General features: G+C 44.3%; 1 protein-coding gene across 1 annotated transcript in view; it reads right to left on the reverse strand.

The window, feature by feature from the left end:
* The window catches only part of atrnl1a (attractin-like 1a), a gene marked incomplete at its 3' end in the record, with an annotated part of 286121 nt that overhangs the window by 196781 nt on the left and 68492 nt on the right, over positions 1–20848 (reverse strand). Inside the window, exons 6-9 of the mRNA XM_079511913.1 lie at positions 17963–18137; positions 17447–17534; positions 8049–8295; positions 2464–2647 (exon numbers count right to left, since the gene is read on the reverse strand). Coding sequence (XP_079368039.1) covers positions 2464–2647; positions 8049–8295; positions 17447–17534; positions 17963–18137 — 694 coding nt within the window. The remainder of the gene's footprint in view (positions 1–2463; positions 2648–8048; positions 8296–17446; positions 17535–17962; positions 18138–20848) is intronic.

Raw genomic sequence — 20848 nt, forward strand, 5'->3', positions numbered from 1 at the left:
GCTGAACATAAAAAAAATAATCTTTGTGTCTCTTAGCCAGAGGCATTGGAGATCTGTGCCTACCAATATATATCTGGTGACATCGAAATTCAATGTAGGGGTTAAAACGGCAGAGAATTCGGCTGCTAACAAACCTACTGTAAGCCTAAACCCAATCCTGATACCATCCCAATATAAGACGGGACCAAAAGATGTTGCACTCTTTGTGCAATCCAATGGGCTCTATGCACACAACATTTTGGAAATCGGGCCCCCTCCCTATACTTCCTTCACAGGTGTTACCGTTTGTCCATTCTGGCCGAACAGAGTCAGGGTGCTGCTATTGTGCATATTGGTGGCTCACTGGCAACACCAGTGGGTCTCTATAAGTGTCCTTGAGTAGGTTCCAAATGTCCCCATATGGATGTGTAACTCTGAGAGTGTACAAATTGAACCAAATGTTGGTTCCATTTGTAACACCTCTGAAGGAAGTAGGGAAGCAGCCCGGAAGTAGGAAGAGTTATTCTGCGTACTTTACATTTATTTCCAACCAGTTCAAGCACTACATTGAATTTAGATCACCAGATGTATTTGTAGGTGGAGCTCTCCAATTGGTCTGACAAATAATAACATGCCCAACATCGTGACACCAGATTGAAGGTGGTTAAACAGATGCGATAACAGATAACTAAATAGACTTGTTGTATGGGTTGTTACGTTTGCATGAAAAGCAACACTTTCACTTCACCAGTTGCCTGTATCAGCTCAGACTAGACTGTATCCGACACTGTGGGGTTCTAATAATAGCAAGTACATTTTAAAGATCACTTTTTGTAAATTCTCTCTCTCTCTCTCTCTCTCTCGCTATCTCTCAAAGCAATTGGCCAACTGAAGACAGGCATGGATGTGTGGAAAGTACAGTTGACGAAACACAGTGTGTGTGTGTGTGTGTGTGTGTGTGTGTGTGTGTGTGTGTGTGTGTGTGTGTGTGTGTGTGTGTGTGTGTGTGTGTGTGTGTGTGTGCATGCGGTCGCTCGCTCGCGCACGCGAGAGAGAGAGCCGACATGCTGGTAATAGATGGGTTGTGAGAAGTGTTGAAAACAGTTTGCTTTACTGCCAAGACTTCCCACATTCAAACAAACTGCAGCCAGAGAGAAGCGTGTGCACACATGCAATTAAACATAACACACACACACACACACACACACACACACACACACACACACACACACACACACACACACACACACACACACACACACACACACACACACACACACACACACACACACACACACACACACACACACACACACACACTCACTTTGCTTTTATCACGCAAGTGCAGAAACACACGGTAAAAATATCCTCTAAATGTATGCATGTGTCGGAGAGCTAGGCTACCATTGTAACCAAAAGAACCTGTGCAGGTCCATTTGGTTATATAGCCTGAGCCTCTCAGTAGTAGTTAAATGAACACTGAGGAAATGTGTCCGCGACCCACATGTGGGTCCTGACCCACTGTCTGGGAACCAGTGACCCACTGTCTGGGAACCAGTGACCCACTGTCTGGGAACCAGTGACCCACTGTTTGGGAACCAGTGACCCACTGTCTGGGAACCAGTGACCCACTGTCTGGGAACCAGTGACCCACTGTCTGGGAACCAGTGACCCACTGTCTGGGAACCAGTGACCCACTGTCTGGGAACCAGTGACCCACTGTCTGGGAACCAGTGACCCACTGTTTGGGAACCAGTGACCCACTGTCTGGGAACCAGTGACCCACTGTCTGGGAACCAGTGACCCACTGTCTGGGAACCAGTGACCCACTGTCTGGGAACCAGTGACCCACTGTCTGGGAACCAGTGACCCACTGTCTGGGAACCAGTGACCCACTGTCTGGGAACCAGTGACCCACTGTCTGGGAACCAGTGACCCACTGTTTGGGAACCAGTGACCCACTGTCTGGGAACCAGTGACCCACTGTTTGGGAACCAGTGACCCACTGTCTGGGAACCAGTGACCCACTGTCTGGGAACCAGTGACCCACTGTCTGGGAACCAGTGACCCACTGTCTGGGAACCAGTGACCCACTGTCTGGGAACCAGTGACCCACTGTCTGGGAACCAGTGACCCACTGTCTGGGAACCAGTGACCCACTGTCTGGGAACCAGTGACCCACTGTCTGGGAACCAGTGACCCACTGTCTGGGAACCAGTGACCCACTGTCTGGGAACCAGTGCACTACAGTACGTATGTGCTCATCATGTGCGTGTGTGGATGTGGTGTGTGTGCTCACCATGTGCGTGTGTGCACGTGGTGTGTGTGCACGTGGTGTGTGTGCTCACCATGTGCGTGTGTGGATGTGGTGTATGCGCTCACCATGTGCGTGTGTGGACGTGGTGTGTGTGCTCACCATGTGCGTGTGTGGACGTGGTGTGTGTGCTCACCATGTGCGTGTGTGGACGTGGTGTGTGTGCTCACCATGTGCGTGTGTGGACGTGGTATCTGTACAGATGGTCAACCAAGCCGTATTTGTTGCTGTTCAGGGACTTGTAGCCGCCGTGGAGAAACACGTAGCCGCTGGCCTGGTCGTACACGCTGCCGTGACCGTACCCTCCCTGCACCACCGCTCCACCCGTGGACACCAGCTGCCAGGAATTGGACCCTGATGGGAAGCACGCACATGCGCACACATACACACACGCACACGCACGCACGCACACACACAAACACACATAAAAGGTAATTATGTGCAACGTATAAATTAGGCTGTAGATGTGGTATTTATCTATTATATGTATTGTCTGCGGAACAAATGTATCTTTTTGTCACGCCAACAAAGCACAGCTAAATTGAAAGACAGAGAAGGAAAAAATTGAGAGAAAGTGAGAAAGGCAGAGATACGCAGACGGTTTAGTTATTAGTTTGAACTAATGCAATTAAGGGACGATCATTTCCCTGCATTGTTGTTTGCAGGCATTTTTATTTTATTATTTATTTTTCCTCCCCTGGGTTAATTTCTCTCTATTATCTGGATATGATTGTTGTATACTGTAATGCAATGTGAAAAGCTCTGGCAATATTGTTAATCTATTTTTTGAGTCATCCCAATAACGCATCCTTGGACAGAATTTAATTGACGGAGAGGGACAGAGAGGAGGGAGACAAAGACAAAGAGTGACCGAGAGAAAGAGACAGAGCGATAGGGGGGAGGGAGGGGGAGGGAGAGAGAGAGAGAGAGAGAGAGATAGGGGGGAGGGAGGGAGAGAGAGCGAGAGAGAGAGAGGGCACAGACAGTGTAATATCCAGGGACAGAGATCCGACTTGACAGTTTAAAAACTTTGTGATGCTCTGGTGGCAATATTGTCTTTTCACATTCATGCCAGGGAGGCAAAGTGCTTCCATTACCACAGGTGACAAGAGAGAGAGAGGGGCCGGGGGAGAGAGAGAGAGAGAGAGAGAGAGAGAGAGAGAGAGAGAGAGAGAGAGAGAGAGAGAGAGAGAGAGAGAGAGAGAACTTTGTGTGGTGTGTGGTGATTCTGATGATGACAACCATTAACTACAAATACAACCCTATATAGTTAAATAATCCTGCCTGGACTCCTTACTGCATTGAAGACACATGCTATGCTGGGGAGGGAGAGAGAGAGAGAGAGAGAGAGAGAGAGAGAGAGAGAGAGAGAGAGAGAGAGGGAAACCGAGAAGAACAGATAGAGAGGAGATGCGGGGCATCCGAAGGACAGCTTTGGCAAGAACGAGAAAAAAAGCGTAGGAGAAAGAAAGAGAGAACGGAAAGATACAAAGACATGGAAACAACAAAGAGACCCAGAGAAAGAGAGAGAGACAGAGAGAGAGAGAGAGACAGAGAGAGAGAGAGAGAGAGAGACAGAGAGAGAGAGAGAGAGAGAGAGAGAGAGAGAGAGAGAGAGAGATACAGAGACGGTAGTAGTTGGAAAAAACTTTCAATAAAACTTGCAAGATCAAGATCAAGTGAGAGAGAGAGAGGGGGGGGGGGGGAGAGCGCGGGTACAGATACTATAAGTGAAACGACAAGAGAGAAAAAAGGTCGGCCCTTATGTGGCGAGCGGGAGTTGTCTCTGTAGGCTAATTGCTAGGAAAGTCGCCGAGCAGGGCGGCCATTAAGACCCTTTTATACTTCCAACTTTACACTCTCCTTCATCTAGCCGCCATTCATTTAACCAGTCACAGTCACACACACACACACACACACACACACACGCACACGCACACGCACACGCACACGCACACACGCACGCACGCACGCACGCACGCACTACAGTATACCTGCTCACATCCTGTACCAGCACCTATACTGCCTAATGACGCTACCCAGAATGATAGCATGACAATGTCATCCCCTCTCTCTCTACACCAGAGAGAGAGAGAGGGGATGAGACAGAATAGAGTGAGAGAGAGGAAGAAGAGAAGAACTGAGGAAGATATGGGTGAAGGGGTGGCGGACATTGTGAGGAAGTAATTGATGTACAGATAAGGACAAAGAGAGAGAGACAGAGAGACAGAGAGATAGAGAGAGAGAGAGAGAGAGAGGGAGAGAGAGGGGGGGGGGGGGGTGAGTGCAGAGGAGGGACAGAGAGAGACAGGGGGGTTAAAGGGGAAAAATGATGGAATAAAAGAGATGGAAATGAGGAGGAATGATAGCGTGTGTGTGTGTGTGTGTGTGTGTGTGTGTGTGTGTGTGTGTGTGTGTGTGTGTGTGTGTGTGTGTGTGTGCGTGCGAGCGAGAGAGAGTGTTAGGCGAGCTAGAAAGGGATTAGAGGGAGAGAGAAATGAGAGGGAGGTGGAAGAGTGAGAGAACTCAGTGGATTCATTAATCATTGTCCTTGCCCAGACACTCTGGCCTAGGTGCCACCTCTTCTTAATGACCACTCTCTGTGTATGTGTGTGTGTGTGTGTGTGTGTGTGTGTGTGTGTGTGTGTGTGTGTGTGTGTGTGTGTGTGTGTGTGTGTGTGTGTGTGGGGCACGTGCACAATGTCTCATGCATCCACTCCAGTGCCACTGACTGCTCTACCAACGCTGGGCTGCAGTGACATCTACTGGTTACATACAGTAGTACGCCACTTTTTTCATCAGAGCATCACAGCAGCAAAACTTCCCCACAGCAAGAGGAAGACACAAAATATGTTGTATGACAATAAATACTATAACCATCACATAGTGGTGTTTACAATCATTGAGTCAAACATTGCACTGCTATCAGCATCTCTACCAGATTATGTTTTAGCCCCTAGCTGCTTGTGTGTGCCCATGCTTTTGTGTGTGTGTTCACTGTGTTGTGGCGATTAGTTGTGCGTCGCCACTCAAGCCCATTGTTTGCGTTCAGTCACTCAAGGTATGTTCCCTTTCTATCTATAGTACAAACCGTTAGTGTGCGTGCGTGCGTGCGTGCGTGCGTGCGTGGCTGCGTGCGTGCGTGCGTGCAATTCTGTTATATATTTTTTGTGCCTATTTTGTTCATTGTGCTTTTTGAGTTTCCCACTTCTAGTATATTCAATATGCTACAGTATATGTTGAAGAGGTTAAGAGGTGAAACTGTGAGCACGGAATGGACGAGAAAAAAGACGTCGGACATTGGAGCCAGGACCATTTCAATGAACAGAAATGAAAAACGTAAACAAATTATAATTTACTAGGAGCAGAAATGAAAACAGAAATGTAATCATGTTTATTTTATCCATGCAGAAACATCACTTCGCCAGTACTGGTTCAACAACGTTATATTGTTGTCCCTCTATTATTTCTGTGGTCCTCCTAGGCAAGGCAAGGCAAGTTTATTATTTTAAATGTGTTATTTATTTGTATATCACATTTTACAGCAAGGCAATTGAAAGTGTAAATAATAAAATATTAAGCATTAAGACATCAATACATTGAGCACATACTAGCGGTAAGACTCTACGGTAAGACTCTGCAGGCTTTACTTTGGTCTGTCTGATCAGCTATTTATGTTACTGAGAGTAAACATGCTATTATATGTGTTATATTCTATAAGGTGTGGATTACAACGTTTATCCTGCCTGCACCTGTGTCTGAGATTATACCTGTGTTTCCTGACGTACCCCTGCCTGTGTAAGTAATACAAATCACACCTGTGTGAAGTGAGCGGCACTCTTATCATGGTACATCATCATACCCCAGGAAGAGTAGCTTCTACTAAGGTATAGTAGCTAATGGGGATCCAAATAAACAATAAATACCGGTACATCATCTCATTCCGGCCAATCACAATTTGCGTCCTCACCTTCGTCATCAATGTTTGTGTTACGCAATGTTTGTTTATACTCGAAATTGTCCATTCATAGTCAATGGCATTTTAGTGTTTGTGTAAAGGACAAAGTTTGTGCACACACACCAAAAGCTGGACATTGAAGGGTCTCAAAAAAACAGTTTACCCATTGAATTCTGCCCACTTTCTTCCTGCGTTGGACACGGACAGCGTCATAGTGTGGGTTTGATCCATTACATTTGCATAATTTAATGGATCACTTTCAGGCATCCTACGTCAATGTATATACTGTACTGTATGGTACACCACAGTCCTCTATTTTTCAACATCTCTCTATTTAAAAATTAAAAACCCAGGGACATTGCACGTGATAGTACAGACACGCTCCAGTGAAACGGAATAGCAAGGCTAAATGTGGACTTAAGAGAAATGTTGTTTGAGCTTCTAGACCGAGCCTCATTTCACAGTAGTGCTACCATTTCCTTGGTCAAAAATATAATTAAGTCCCAGGAAAATCACCCTTCATGCTTTCACTCTGCAAAGTCACTCTCACAACTCACTTTCTCCAGCTGGAAGTGTTGATAATGTCTCTCTTGTTTAAAGTTTCAGGAGGCTTTGTTTTTTTTAGTTTAAAACCCTGAGGCTAGACTACCTGTTCATCACAAGAACAATCTGAGAACCCATCGTCAAAAAATAAAGGAAAAACAGCGACCTCTTTTCCTTTGAAGTTGACGGAGTCAACAGTCTCACATGAATCACAGCTATTGGGAAAAAACTTTCAGCTTGATGAAAATGCACTTTGTTGGCTCATAGCTTGAAGTACTAGTAGTAAGCAAATTGGGATCTGTATCACATTCAAGCTAATGTGTCTAGCAAGCATCAATGTATTACTATGTTGCATAGGGACATCTACTCAGATTAATAACATTTATCGCAATAATAAACAATATCTATTGTTTATTCTATAATCCGCAAAACATGACAGTCAGTATATAAACTGACTGTAAGGGTATCAAGCTCACAAGTCTAGTCGACCTAAAATAAATCAATCAATCAATTCAACCCTTCCTTTGTTCCACAACAGAACATTCTCTCACTGTACTGTAGCTCTTCTTTATACTGTGAACTTAGTATTTTGCTAAATAAAGACATAAACTACTTCAATAGATACTTCAATTTTCCAGGCTTGTCAAAACAACAACAATTTTGTTTTAGCCTATGCTGGATGCGTCCTAAATGTTAGACCCACTGTATTAGTGCTTGTCTGTGTGAAAGCAACTTCCACCAGTTGAGATCATCTCACACTGAGATGCACTTGGCGCAAGTAGAATATCGTCTCACTTTCCCACCTGCCTTGTTGTTGTCAAAAGATTAAAAAAAAAAAAGTCATGCATTTGAAATTGTTGTAAATCATTCATTGCACATACAGTATACAGGACAATGACTCCACCAAAAAGAGTGCTCCCAAGCTCAACTGTGGTGGAAATGGCTTGCACACATAATATAATTTGTTAGCTAAACACACAATGTTCACATTGGTATCAACTGCTGTGATAGTTGGCTAGTTATATGCAAGAAGAGATGCAATTCTTCGTTCTCTCAGCAGTTAAATCAATTTGTTCTCATGACCTTGCCAAGCTTTATCTCCGCTGCAGCCTGAAGTGTTTCAATTTTGATTCTGATTCAAGGGTACTGTAGCTCCATTTGAACTGTATCAATGAAAATCAAGAGAGAGAGAGAGAGAGACCTTAAATGAAATCCACTACTGCATGCCACAGCAGCGTGTTCTGGTCTACTTACTGATGTAGTACTCGTGGACTTTGCAGCTGTAGCTGTAGATGGGCGAGTATCCAAAGAACACCAGCATGGCCGGCTCGCCGTTGGCCAGCTCCACCATATGGGCGGAGTGGCCCTCCAGCGCGTAGGGCGGGGGCGGCGATGGGGACTGCTTTGACCAGGTGCGTTGGGGGATATTGAAGACCCACAGTTCATCAGTCACATTGGAAACTCCTGCCTCCAGTTTGCCTCCGAACATGTACATGTCATCCTGGGAAGGAGAGTGTGGTGGTCAGGTGAGTGAGTGAGTGAGTGAGTGAGTGAGTGAGTGAGTGAGTGAGTGAGTGAGTGAGTGAGTGAGTGAGTGAGTGAGTCACTAGGAGTGTTAAGAGTGGTGCTATTTCCATGGACTGAAACATCCACGAAAATAAAGAAAACGATTCCACTACTCATCAAAACAAAGGCTGTTTTGACATAATTAAATACCAGTGACCAGATCCATATAGAGGGTGCCGTTGAGTAAATTAAATAATTTCCGTCTGCTGTACATATTTTATTTTCTGCCCAAGAAGTGTATTATACAAAGAAGATGGGGGAATAGCACCGCTCCTAACAGAGCGTTAGAGAACTGGACCAGAGCTAAATGAGCAAGTGAGTGAGAGTGCGTGTGTGTGTGTGCGTGCGCGTGTGTGTGTGTGTGTGTCATTTTAAAATGACTACAGCCTACAGTACCAGTGAGTGCACAGGTGTACAGCTTGGCTAGGTCTCTAATTCATACAGTACATTTGATTTGATTTGAAGTGTCGACTAAAGACACATACAGCACGCACGCACGGCCGCACACGCACACGCACACGCACACACGCGCACACACACGCACACGCACACGCACACACAGTCTAGCAACTTTGAGTATTAATATAAATTATCATTATACACAGACACACGTGTTTATTTTTACTGCAAGAAGATAACATATAATACATGCAAAGTATTTTTTCTTACATACAGGTTTGATGTCAACGAATGCTAATGATGTGCTTTCTGCCCACGTACAAACAGCAGGGGAGCACCACAGCTGCACCACAACCAATACTTAGTGATAGGTCGAGGAGGGAGGGTGAGAGAGAGAGAGAGAGAGAGAGAGAGAGAGAGAGAGAGAGAGAGAGAGAGAGAGAGAGAGAGAGAGAGAGAGAGAATGAATGAATATGAAATTCGAAGGTGTGGTACATAAAGCCAAATTGATACTTAGTTGCGGGAAGAAGTACTGTAGCGATCCACAGGCTCACAACGCGCTGTGACTGAGCTTATAGATCTGCTATTGTCAGGGCACCGCACATAGCATATCAAGCCCTTTATGGGCCGATAAATTGCTGTGGGGGGAGGGGGGGGGGATATAGCGTGCATCGCGAGGGGAGGGGGGCGCCTATAGATGTGTTTGCAGATTTCACATATATGCATGCATGCAGTGACTGCACTTGATGTTTGACCCTGGGAAAAAAACTATTTGAAAGCACTGTTCCATCTAGACTGCTTTCATCCCCAGCCAGCCCTATACCAGAGGTTAAACACCTTGTAGCCAGCGTTCATTTATATGGTAATAACGCATCCTAACCACAGGGCGGAGAGGGAGAGGAGAGGAGGAACACTCATTCCAGAGGAGCTCTATGAGACAAAGTGCATAGTGTCTGCCAGTACGTTGACATAATGGAGAACTCGCAACATACATCTCCTCCGGATGAGACACAGCAAGCTGCTACCAGCTGTCTGAAGCACGCACGCACATGCGCGCACACGCACACACACACACACACGCGCGCACACGCACACACGCGCACACACACACACACACACACACACACACACACACACACACACACACACACTCAATACTTAATTCCCCTCACAATTTCTCTACATACAATGACTTCATGTAGCTGCTGCAAGTACTTAAACCAACAGACAAAACTGTCAGAAGGTGTGAAGATGAGTTATGGGGGAACATAAGTGCTGCGGCAGATGGACGTTCCACATCTTAATAATAACACCGTTCCATTGGCTGCTATGGCTCTACGTTCCTTTTGTTGTTCATGGCCTCGTACACAAACCTTCAGGGAATCGCACTTTGTAAACAACAGCTTGTCACTCTTTTGTAATTATGATCTTGCTAATGACAAGGCAGATGTGCGTCTGTTGCCGTGACAGTTACAATGATGCTCAGACCTCCTTACACGAATGAAGTGGACGGATGGATGCAAACACTTGAGGATTTGACTGTGCAGGCAGCCTCTCATGCTGTCATCACATCAAGGTATAACTTCAATCATTTCAGAAAAAGAGAAAATAAACCGCACACTCATCTGCTCTAAAAGTTATACAGACGAAGAGCCTTGTTTCTAGCCAAGGCTCTTCATCTGGTCAAAGTTATACAGACGAAGAGCCTTGTTTCTAGCCAAGGCTCTTCATCTGGTCAAAGTTTGTCGTCAATAAAGTATTACTTTTGGAGCAGATGAGTGTGCGGGTTCTTTTCTCTTTTTCTGATGCTACTTTTGAACCCAGCACCTCTACCAAGTGATGTGCGTATTCTATTAGTTTTTGTATGATCTTCAATAATTTCCCTTTAGTCAGGAAGAATGAGATTTCTGACCATGAAGTCAGACGGCAATACCTTAAATAACACAATGTTCCTGTTCTCTGTGGAAATGTTTTGCTGCCTGCTCTTAGGGGTTGCAAAGACTGGCAGGTGAGGAAGTTCCGCCTGACTAGTCATTTGTCACAGTTCCATAACCACTTTCACCCTGGCGACCCCATTGTGGGCTTGTCAGTCAAAGCAAACATTTTCCAAAATAGCCAATCTACCATATACAAGCTTACAACCTGTTGCATCGCAACACAATGTGAGCTTGTAGATCAGCTATTTCTGCTATTCATACAAGGCATAGTGGTTATACAGTTTGATCAAACTGACTTCAGAATACATTCTGTAGAAATCCCACAGTTCACGTCTCAATAACGGTGGTGAATGAAATTATGTGATTTTATCATTTTATTTTTAATCCGGCGATGCATACTTTTATTTTTTTTGTCTGATTGGGTTCACCACCGTGAATACAATCATACAAACCATAATAGAATTTCTACAAATTTCTCTTCTCTCCCTGGAAAACTCAAATACTCACCTCAAACAGTTGTTGCCAATTAAACCTCAACTCTATACGGTCCCATCTAACCTCACACATTGTTATTTTGTGGTTGTATTATAGACCGTATAAAGCCCATTCCACAGTCAGGGAATAAAGTACACGGAAATGAGGTCCACTGAGTTCACACAAACTCAAAGTAGACCGTGAGCGGATGTCTCCATACAAGGTCCACCCTGTCATTTCTTTTGTGTCCGTTGTGACATGTCCATGGGAAATATTTATACTAATGGAGTTGTTACACGTTCAGTATGCTTATAAAGTAAAGTACGCTCTATGAAAGGCATACAGTCCACTGGATTTTCCATCTCATTTTCAACACAGTTGTTTTGTTAGTATTGTCAGTATTGTTAACCCCCTTATGGCCACCCTAATTAACAGTGGATTGTGCCTTCTACCTGCACTATTCATATTTTTAATACAACATTTTAATGCCAATAGAAAAATCCATGATATACACACTATATCTCATTTTCACAGGGCTGTCGGGGCAAGATTAGATACTCAGTCCTGATGGTGGCGGTAACTTCACCATTATGCCGATTTTGACCGAATAGAGCGAATCTGGCGATGTAATTTCCGGTTAAACAGAACATCAACATCCGCAAGCTTTCTGCACTGTGTTACACAGTCATCTGTCCGGGATGCTAAGCGATCATCGTTTATTTTAATATCTAAGTCAAATTAAGCTCTAATCAAGCCCCGAATATCGCATTTTACGCAGCTATGCACATAAAGACCGCGCGTGTGCGTGCGAGAGCGTGCACGCGAGGATTTCGGCCGGTTTTAGGTAGAGGACATTGGCCGTTAGCCAAACATGCTAAAAGTTGCTACATAATTTAAAACAAAGCCCCCGATTATAAGGAATAAAACAATTACGTGAATTACGTGAATTACGTCAAGGGTATTTTAACTCAAACTTCTTTGGCCCAGACACCATTGGAGGGGAGAAATATTTCCAAGTACCTCCTCATCCTCGCACCACTGACAAGCATACTTACAACCTTACATTTAGATGCCATTGGAACAATTTGCATTAAACCTTTTCAATCAAAGTCATTTCATAGTCGAACAGAAACCACTAAGGGCTATTCAACTAAATTGTTCAGGGGGCCACATTGTCAGAAACCCAAGGGGCCGGGGAGACGGACTGCCCCCATCAAGCTATGCAGATCATATGTACACTTGACACAACATGCTGGCTATTTGACAGTTCAGACACATAACTGCTTTCCTTGATGCATTAACTCATCCACCGCCACCAGGGGGCGCCAAAAGTCCCAGACCGCCACCATATATATTTTATTTTATTTTATATATATATATATTTTTTAAGTTAAATAAGTCCTTGGCGACCATTGAGTTTAATGAACGTCAATGACCATCAGCTGGTCACAGACGCACAGCTCCCCTCTGCAGTCCTCTAACTAAAGTGACTGGAGTCTGTATTATTTCTATCCAAATGCCCTTCAATATGATGGAATATGATTAAGGATTACTGCGATTATGGCAAGCTCACATTTCATATCACACACAACATAATTCACTAGCCAAAAAAAAAGAAAAAGAAAGAAAAAAAAAATCTGAATTATTTCGCCGACCCCACTTCGAGAACCGTGGCTTACTTTGAATGGAGTTGGAACAACAGATGTTCAGGAGGCAGAGAAACACTTGACCCTGCCCTTCACGCCACTCTCTGCCCTCCACGCCAATCTACCTGTCCCTATTTATACCTGCCCAATACCACCCAGAATCCTCCATGTTTCGCCCGCCTCGCTGCGTCGCACACAAGCCACTTTCCTACAGGCTTTGCATCCCACCTCCACCCCATTCACCTCCATAGTAGTTCCTTCCCCTGCTCAACCTCAAAGGAGCTTTATCGGCACTAGAAATCCTACATTCACATCACTAAAGCAGAACAAACGATTAAAACAAACTCTCTTCCCTCCTACTTTCTCCCCCTCTTCCATTTCTCAGGTTCCCACGGGGGGCGACCGTCCATGCGGGCCGTAAGACGAACGCCATACGACAAGCGACGTACGACCTCCTCCCCAAAGACTCCAGGAACGGTTCCCCCCGTGGAACCTACACACCCGATTTCATTCATTCATTCATTGTCAATAAATCCCTTAAACCTTCTCAATGGTGTGTTTCTTCCGACTAGTGAACTCATGTATACTGGGGTTGAGTACTTTGACCCTTGTGGTATGTGCCTTAACTACTCAGCCATCGGGTCACAACTTCCTCAATGTGTAATTGACACACTTGAGTCTTCAGATGACTACATTTCCCCTGCCAAACCCCAGCCTCTCTTGCTGGCAACAAGCAAGTCCTGCAGGCAGCAGAGCATTGAGGAGCCAGCCAGTATACCAGGGTCAAGCTGGGGAGTCAAAGGTGAGGGGTCATACAGTCTGCTCATCACTAGGCCGCCCACCCAGATGCTCTGCATGGCTGATCTCTGCTTGGATAAAAATAACACACACACATTCTAGCCTCAAAGGAAGCCAAATATGCGTGTGTGCGTGTCGTGTAGTAAGAGGTATAATGTGAGAGCTCCATTTTAATGATAATTTACTGTAATAGAACTGTTTCAATGTCAGCACTGTAAGCTAACGAGCACTCGCACACACACACACACACACACACACACACACACACACACACACACACACACACACACACACACACACACACACACACACACACACACACACACACACACACACACACACACACACACACACACACACACACACACACACACACACACACTCCTGAGTGTGTATGTACAGTAATAATTCTAAATGGTCACTTTGCCCTGTGCATGCATGGTGTTTACAGTACATTGCCGTAACCACTGCAAGATTTCAGCTCAATCCCTTTGTTTAATCTACACCTAAACACCACAGACAGATTTATTTCGGGTCTATCTGGGGAGAAACCTGGTTACTAATGACCAAACCATGGACAACAGGTTATTATGATGTACTGTACAGAGTATACCTTTGCACTGAATAGTCTGACTTTGTTATTTGAAGACTGTGTATACACTACAGTGCCTATATGTAAACCTCATGCACACCAAGCCACGGTCCTGGTACTGTATACACTGCTACAGTACATGGAGAATAAATCTGCTGCCAGCGCCAGGACCAAATATCTGCAGATCTCAGCATGATGATGATGAAATTATAACAGGAAACAGAGGCGAGAGAAGACTGAAAGGAAAGGATGCAGTTGGCTAGGATCCCTTCAGAGGAGGTAAATGTAAGCCCTTGTGACACAACACTCATTCTCTGTAGAAGTAAACATCTTAAAAGGCACTTATTTTTTGTGTCATTACTACGCTCGTGTAGACAAATGAAATCCTAAGAGAATTGATGGTGTTGTTTAAAATTCAACCGCACCTTCCACTCCAGGCTTGGACAAGCAACTGAATTAAGGGTCTCAAATATTGTCTGTCAGACATGTTTTTGAGGCAGTTTAAAGTTCCAGCACTCCAACGTGAGGCACAGTCAGGCAATACAAAATCAGTAGTTCTTTAACCTCCTGCGACCTCACCGTCTTACAGTTGGGTGCCACCGATATTGTCCCTTATCATTTGACCCATTTAGGCCTGACCTCAAAATTTAAAAACAAATCCTTCTAAATCCAGTTTTCTGAAATAAATATTTTCACGATTTTTCAAAAATAGCAGACCTACAAGCTCGTAGCGCGCCACTCGGTGGCGCGCTATGAGCTTGTAGATCTGCTATTTTTCAATAGCTAAATTATAACATAATGTTTAAAACACCAAAAGGGGTTCCCGCCCAAAATGGGTTAACTGTCCTTTTGCGCAGATCACGCAAACCTCAGCAAAAAGAAAAGGACAATATCGATGGCCTCCAACTGTAAGTGCTGTGCACAGACAGACAACACAACACTGGAGATGATTCCAAAGGACAGCGCAAGTACAGCCACCAGTGATGTCCAGCAGACTCCATCAGACTCCATTTTAAAATGTAAAGCTTGTACCAGTGAGTGCACAGATATAACAGCTGGGTTAGCTCTCTAACAGTACTGATTCTACAAGTGCAGAGACAGACATACAGACCGACACAGACACGCACACGCACACACACACACGCACACACACACACGTCCAAGTTCAGTTGTAGGTGAAACTACTTTATTTCAATTACACTGTTTTGTAGCCAGGTCGACCTATTGTCATCCCTAAGAAAATTGGGGGCCTATAAAGAACAAGCACGCACACACACACACACACACACACACACACACGCACATGCACACGCACACCGATCTGAATGCGGTCAGAGGTGAGAACATCAATCATTCTTCCATGTCTTCATCCCAGCCCCTCTCAGCTACAAAAGTGTGTGTGTGTGTGTGTGTGTGTGTGTGTGTGTGTGTGTGTGTGTGTGTGTGTGTGTGTGTGTGTGTGGCTGTGTGTGCGTGTGCATGTGTGTGTGCGTGCGTGCATGTCTGGCTGTGAGTCTACAGTATGTACGTAAGGGTGCACGTACTGCATATGTGCAAGTGGGTAATGTTTACCATAAACCCACTACAGTGTTTAGAAGTGAAGCTGACGGCTCAGATATCTATATTACTTGTCAGAATGTGAATGTATTTATATACTTTGCAGAGAATCCTTGCCATAAGCATATCGCATAATGATTTCTATTACTACAGTACAGTTTATACAATGCCTCTGAAATCCAATTTAAGCACATTTCAAGGCCAGCAGGACTCTGTAAGAGGCTAGCCATTTATCAGGGGCGGCGGTGGCTCAGGGGTAGAGTGCCTGGATGGTAACCGAAAGGTTGCCAGTTCGAACCCGGGCTCCCCCAGAGTTACTGTCGAAGTGTCCTTGAGCAAGACACTGAACCCCTAACTGCTCCCGATGTGCTAGTTGGTGCCTTGCATGGTTTCTTCTGCCATCGGTGTATGAATGTGTGTGTGAATGGGTGAATGTAATGCACAATCTCTGTAAAGCGCCTTGGATAAAGGCGCTATATAAATTTACCATTTATCTATAAGAGGGTCTGCTTGTCGAGCGCTAAACATCTTGTGCATGCTGCCAGTAGGTCAATTTAGTACCACCACACATTCTTTTTAACAAATGTTATATAAATGTAACATTATAACATTTGTCAAATAGTCAATGGGGGCACGAATCAAGGTGAAACCATTCACACTTTTATAAAAGCTGCTTGCCTTTGTCATTACAGAGTGGCTCTTTAAGAGTTGTTTTTCCAACAACACTATGCCTCACTAGAAATATAGTCATGCAACTGTGTCAAGGTCATCCTCGGATGAGCTGTCCAGCTGCGCCTCCAGTCATCTCAATCCTCTGCATCTATTTTTCATGCAAAGCGCAGAAAAATAGATGCAGAACATTGCGTCTCTCCATATTTGGGAATGTGACCTCATCTTGTTTGCTTGCATACAACATATCTTTTTAGGTATTTCGTTAATTGCGACTGTAGGTTGCAGATTACTATGAAAACCTGCAAAACCTGTTCGTCCGTCAGGTCACGCCTCCATGTCAGCCCGTTATGCCTCGTGACACGTCACGCCACCGTATATGGTCGACGCTCCATAATATGAAGATCACGACACTGACCTCATCAAACCCTGGATAGCCATACATGGAGAAGACTGGATCACCTAGATCTGCATATATGGAGCCGGCCAGCAACTCTACACCTGACCTCAAACCCTTAGATCTCTGTTCTGGCATTCCATATGTTGATCTGACCTCATCAAACCTTGTACACTCAAGACACGCTCCATATATGGCCAGTACAGAATTAATTTGATATGTTGATCTGACCCCCCATGCCAAAGCGCCAGCCCAGCAGTCTCCCGTCACCCAGGCGGATGCGTGGCGAGGTTGCTTCTCGCCATCAGGGTGTCTTACTGGTAATAATACTAGGACACAATTGGTGAGGATATGTCAGAATTATTATAATAGTCGCAAACAAACCAATTCCATTCAAACCAACACAATGTTCAAGACTTCAATAAAAATGTAAGCACCTTTCCTAGCTTAAACGTTTAAGGACAATCAAACATCTAACCCACACGTTTATGTCTGTAAACTTGTGACGTGACAGTGACGTATCATCTGACTAATCCTATTTGTAACTCAGAGGCATATGGACTCGTAAGGGAAGGACAGCGTACAACAGAGATGACGGACAGAGCGTGTATGTGTACCTGGTAGAGTGCGAGAGAGTGTCCATATCTGTACAGAGGACCGTTCGTGACAGGCACCACGTCCCAAGTGGTGGTTTCCAGGTTGTAGCTTGAAGAAACGAGACAAAGTGAAAAGGTGAGTGTGTGTGTGTGTGTGTGTGTGTGTGTGTGTGTGTGTGTGTGTGTGTGTGTGCGTGTGCGTGCGTCCTAAAGTAAAATATTGGCACTTTGGCTACCAGTGTGTGTGTGCGGCCACGTTCTTGTCTCTTGAAGATTACTTTTTATACATGGGTCACAGGATATAAGGATTAAAATAAAAGCCCATCTACAAAAGGTTCAAGTTCAACGTGAGAGATTCTTAGTAGCATACGCATGTTATCGTATTGTCTGTACATGCTCATTGTCTTACCTGCCTACTGTTTTAATTATGTTTATATGCTCTGACATGTATTATCTTCCATAGGCCCTTTACTTTATGTTGTTGTAAAGTGACCGTGGGTCGAAGAAAGGCGCTGTATGAATAAAACGTATCATTACTTGAGGAGCATGTGGTAGTTGGAGTAGTTGAAGGAATAGCCGCCCACCACCCACATCAGGCCAGAGTGCAACAGTGCTCTGTGTGACGCCCGGCCTAGAGACTGGGCCGACGGTTTGACGCTAGGCAGCATCCAGAACGCCTCCGTGGAAGGAACCGAGAGAGAACAATCTGGGCCTAGAGGACAGAGAGAGAGAGAGAGAGAGAGAGAGAACAGTAAAATGCATAGTATTCATTTCACTCAGGGAGTGTACAAATGGGAACGTGAAGGTCCAATTTTGGTTCCATTTGTACACTGTGAAATGAAAACGGATTACTTTACTGTATAGGGCTGGGCAGTGGAATCTCCAAATTACACATACTGTAGCCTACGTGTTAAAGGTAGGCCAAGTGATTGTCTTCTTTGTTTAAACTGTGTTTAATATCTCTATATTCTGTTAGTACTCATTGCTATCGTGTTCCTTCAGTAAAAGGAGGAGAGCTGCTGCATGTGTTTCTCCAGCGCTTTATTATACAGAAAATGCATTTTCAGGTCAGGATATCAGTCTCATCCATTCAGCACAGAGCACTCAGACAGGATACAGATTAAACAAGTGAAAATGGAAGTGATGACACGAATAAATGAGCAGAGAAATTATTGGAACTGGAACACTATAAAAATAAAGCTGATATGGTATACTCTCTCCTGATTGGCTGGAATTTTGCAGCCCACCTGAAAATGATTTTCTGTTTATTAAAGGAGCATTCAGTGATTTGGGTGATTTGGAAAACCCCCCGGTCTGCCCCGGTAACAAGAGGTTAGATGCATGCACTACAGTGGGGGACACATACAAATACCAACTCATCAGGCTGAAGCTATAGCGTTTTCCTCTTTACTTGCCAGACGCCTGATACTATTTAATTGGAAAAAGGCAGCGCCACCATCTCACAAACGTTGGGTGGAGGATGTTATGTAACATCTCAAACTCGAAGAACTTAAATATACAATCAGGGGCTCCACTCAGAAATACAGAAATTCTAACCAACTTTGCGGTAGTATTTTCTACGTAGTCATTGGCCATCTCCCTGTATTTTTTTCCCAGTTATAGTCGATTTCATTAATATACAATTTGTGGTTTTTACATTGTATTTCAGACTTTTATATTTTATACATGAATGTTGAGTACTGGTGTTGTTGTTTTGTCCTGTATCTGTTCTGTAATTGTTGTCATGTATCTGTTGTCTGTCCTGTCTTATGTGCAAACTTCAATAAAAATACTTGAATAATAATAGTGGGGGACACACAACAGCACGCACACCAAGGCACGCCCCCGCTCGATCATGATTGGCGCAAGGCCCCTCTCTATCCTGATTGGATGAAGCCAAAAACGAAACCTAAGGTTTTTTGACCCCAGGGGTTAACTGGGGACAGGGAGGAACTCCTTATATGGTCAGCACACTCTATAGTAAGGAGGATTATCACAACAAAACAAAAAAAGAAGTGATATTTGAATTAAGTGAAATCACTGAATATACCTTTAAAGGTATATTCAGTGATTTCACTTAATTCAAATATCACTTATTTTTTCTTATTTTTTGGAAAATCCTCCCTACTATAAAGTGTGCTGACCATATAAGGAGTTCCTCCCTGTCCCCAGTGAGCTTCTGGGGTCAAAAAACCCTAGTTTCGGTTTGGGCTTTGGGTGGCAAAGCCTTCATCCAATCAGGATGAGAGGGGCCTTCTTCCAATCATGATCGAGTGGGGCGGGCATTGGTGCACGTGCTGTTGGTCTGTTGTACTTCCCCCACTGTAGAGCGTGTGCATGTGCACATCTTGTTACCAGGTGGACCGGTTTTTTTCCCAAATCACCCAAATCACTGAATGCTCCTTTAAAGAGTGGCTGAAGAGGTGGGGAGACTTCTGTTACTGAAGTCTATTCTCCATATTCAGACCGCAGCCATCTTGCCAGAAAGGTGATACCTAGGTGACACTTCCCATAGAGAGCCCATTCATCCAAACAGAAAAGTCCTCTCTAATTATATTAAACACCGTCAAAATCACCAACATTGCAGCTGTAGGGAAAGCTTGCATTATCCTCTTTCAATCTGTAACGTTTTTGTTTAATAAAAATCCACCGTAGACATTTTATGAGCTACCTCCTGCTGCCTCCTGCATTATGTGCACATTCAAAACAGCATGGGCCGTTGAGCGATAGTCAACGAGGACTTCCAAACTCCAGCACTTAGAAAAAAATCATCTGCAAGGAATTTCTTGACAGGAAGTTGCTCATAAAATGTCTACGCTGGATTTTTATGAAACAAACACTTTACAGATTGAAAGAGGATAATTCAAGCTATCCCTACAGCCGCAATGTTGGTGATTTTGATGTTGTTTAATATAATTAGAGAGGACTTTTCTGTTTGGATGAATGGGCTGTCAAGTGTCACCTATGTATCACCTTGCTGGCAAGATGGCTGCGGTCTGAATAAAGAGAATAGCAATGATTACTATCAGAATTTAGAGGTTTAACCTTTTAACAAAAAAAAACGTTGTTTTAACCAAAAAATATCACTTACCCTACCTTTCATTATATGTGTATGGTTATTACACTCAACATACAGTACGTTCTGATTTTATAAACAAGGCATACTAGAGATATCTGTTGGAGGTTATGATGGACTGATGGCCCAGCAAAGCACCACACTGCCATCTACTGGTTTTGGCAAGTCACATTATGCTGACATTTTTTTTATCTAGCAGAGTGGGTGGTCTGCTCCCCACAGTGGCAGGGAGACATTGGTGGGATTCAGCACTAGATCAACTTGGGGCATGTGTAAATAGAGAGGTGGAGTCTTAACCATTAGACCATCAAGGATATCAGGATAACAGAAAACATCTTGGGACAGTT

The sequence above is a fragment of the Electrona antarctica genome (genome assembly GCF_951216825.1).
Source record: "Electrona antarctica genome assembly, chromosome: 10".
NCBI lineage: Eukaryota > Metazoa > Chordata > Actinopteri > Myctophiformes > Myctophidae > Electrona > Electrona antarctica.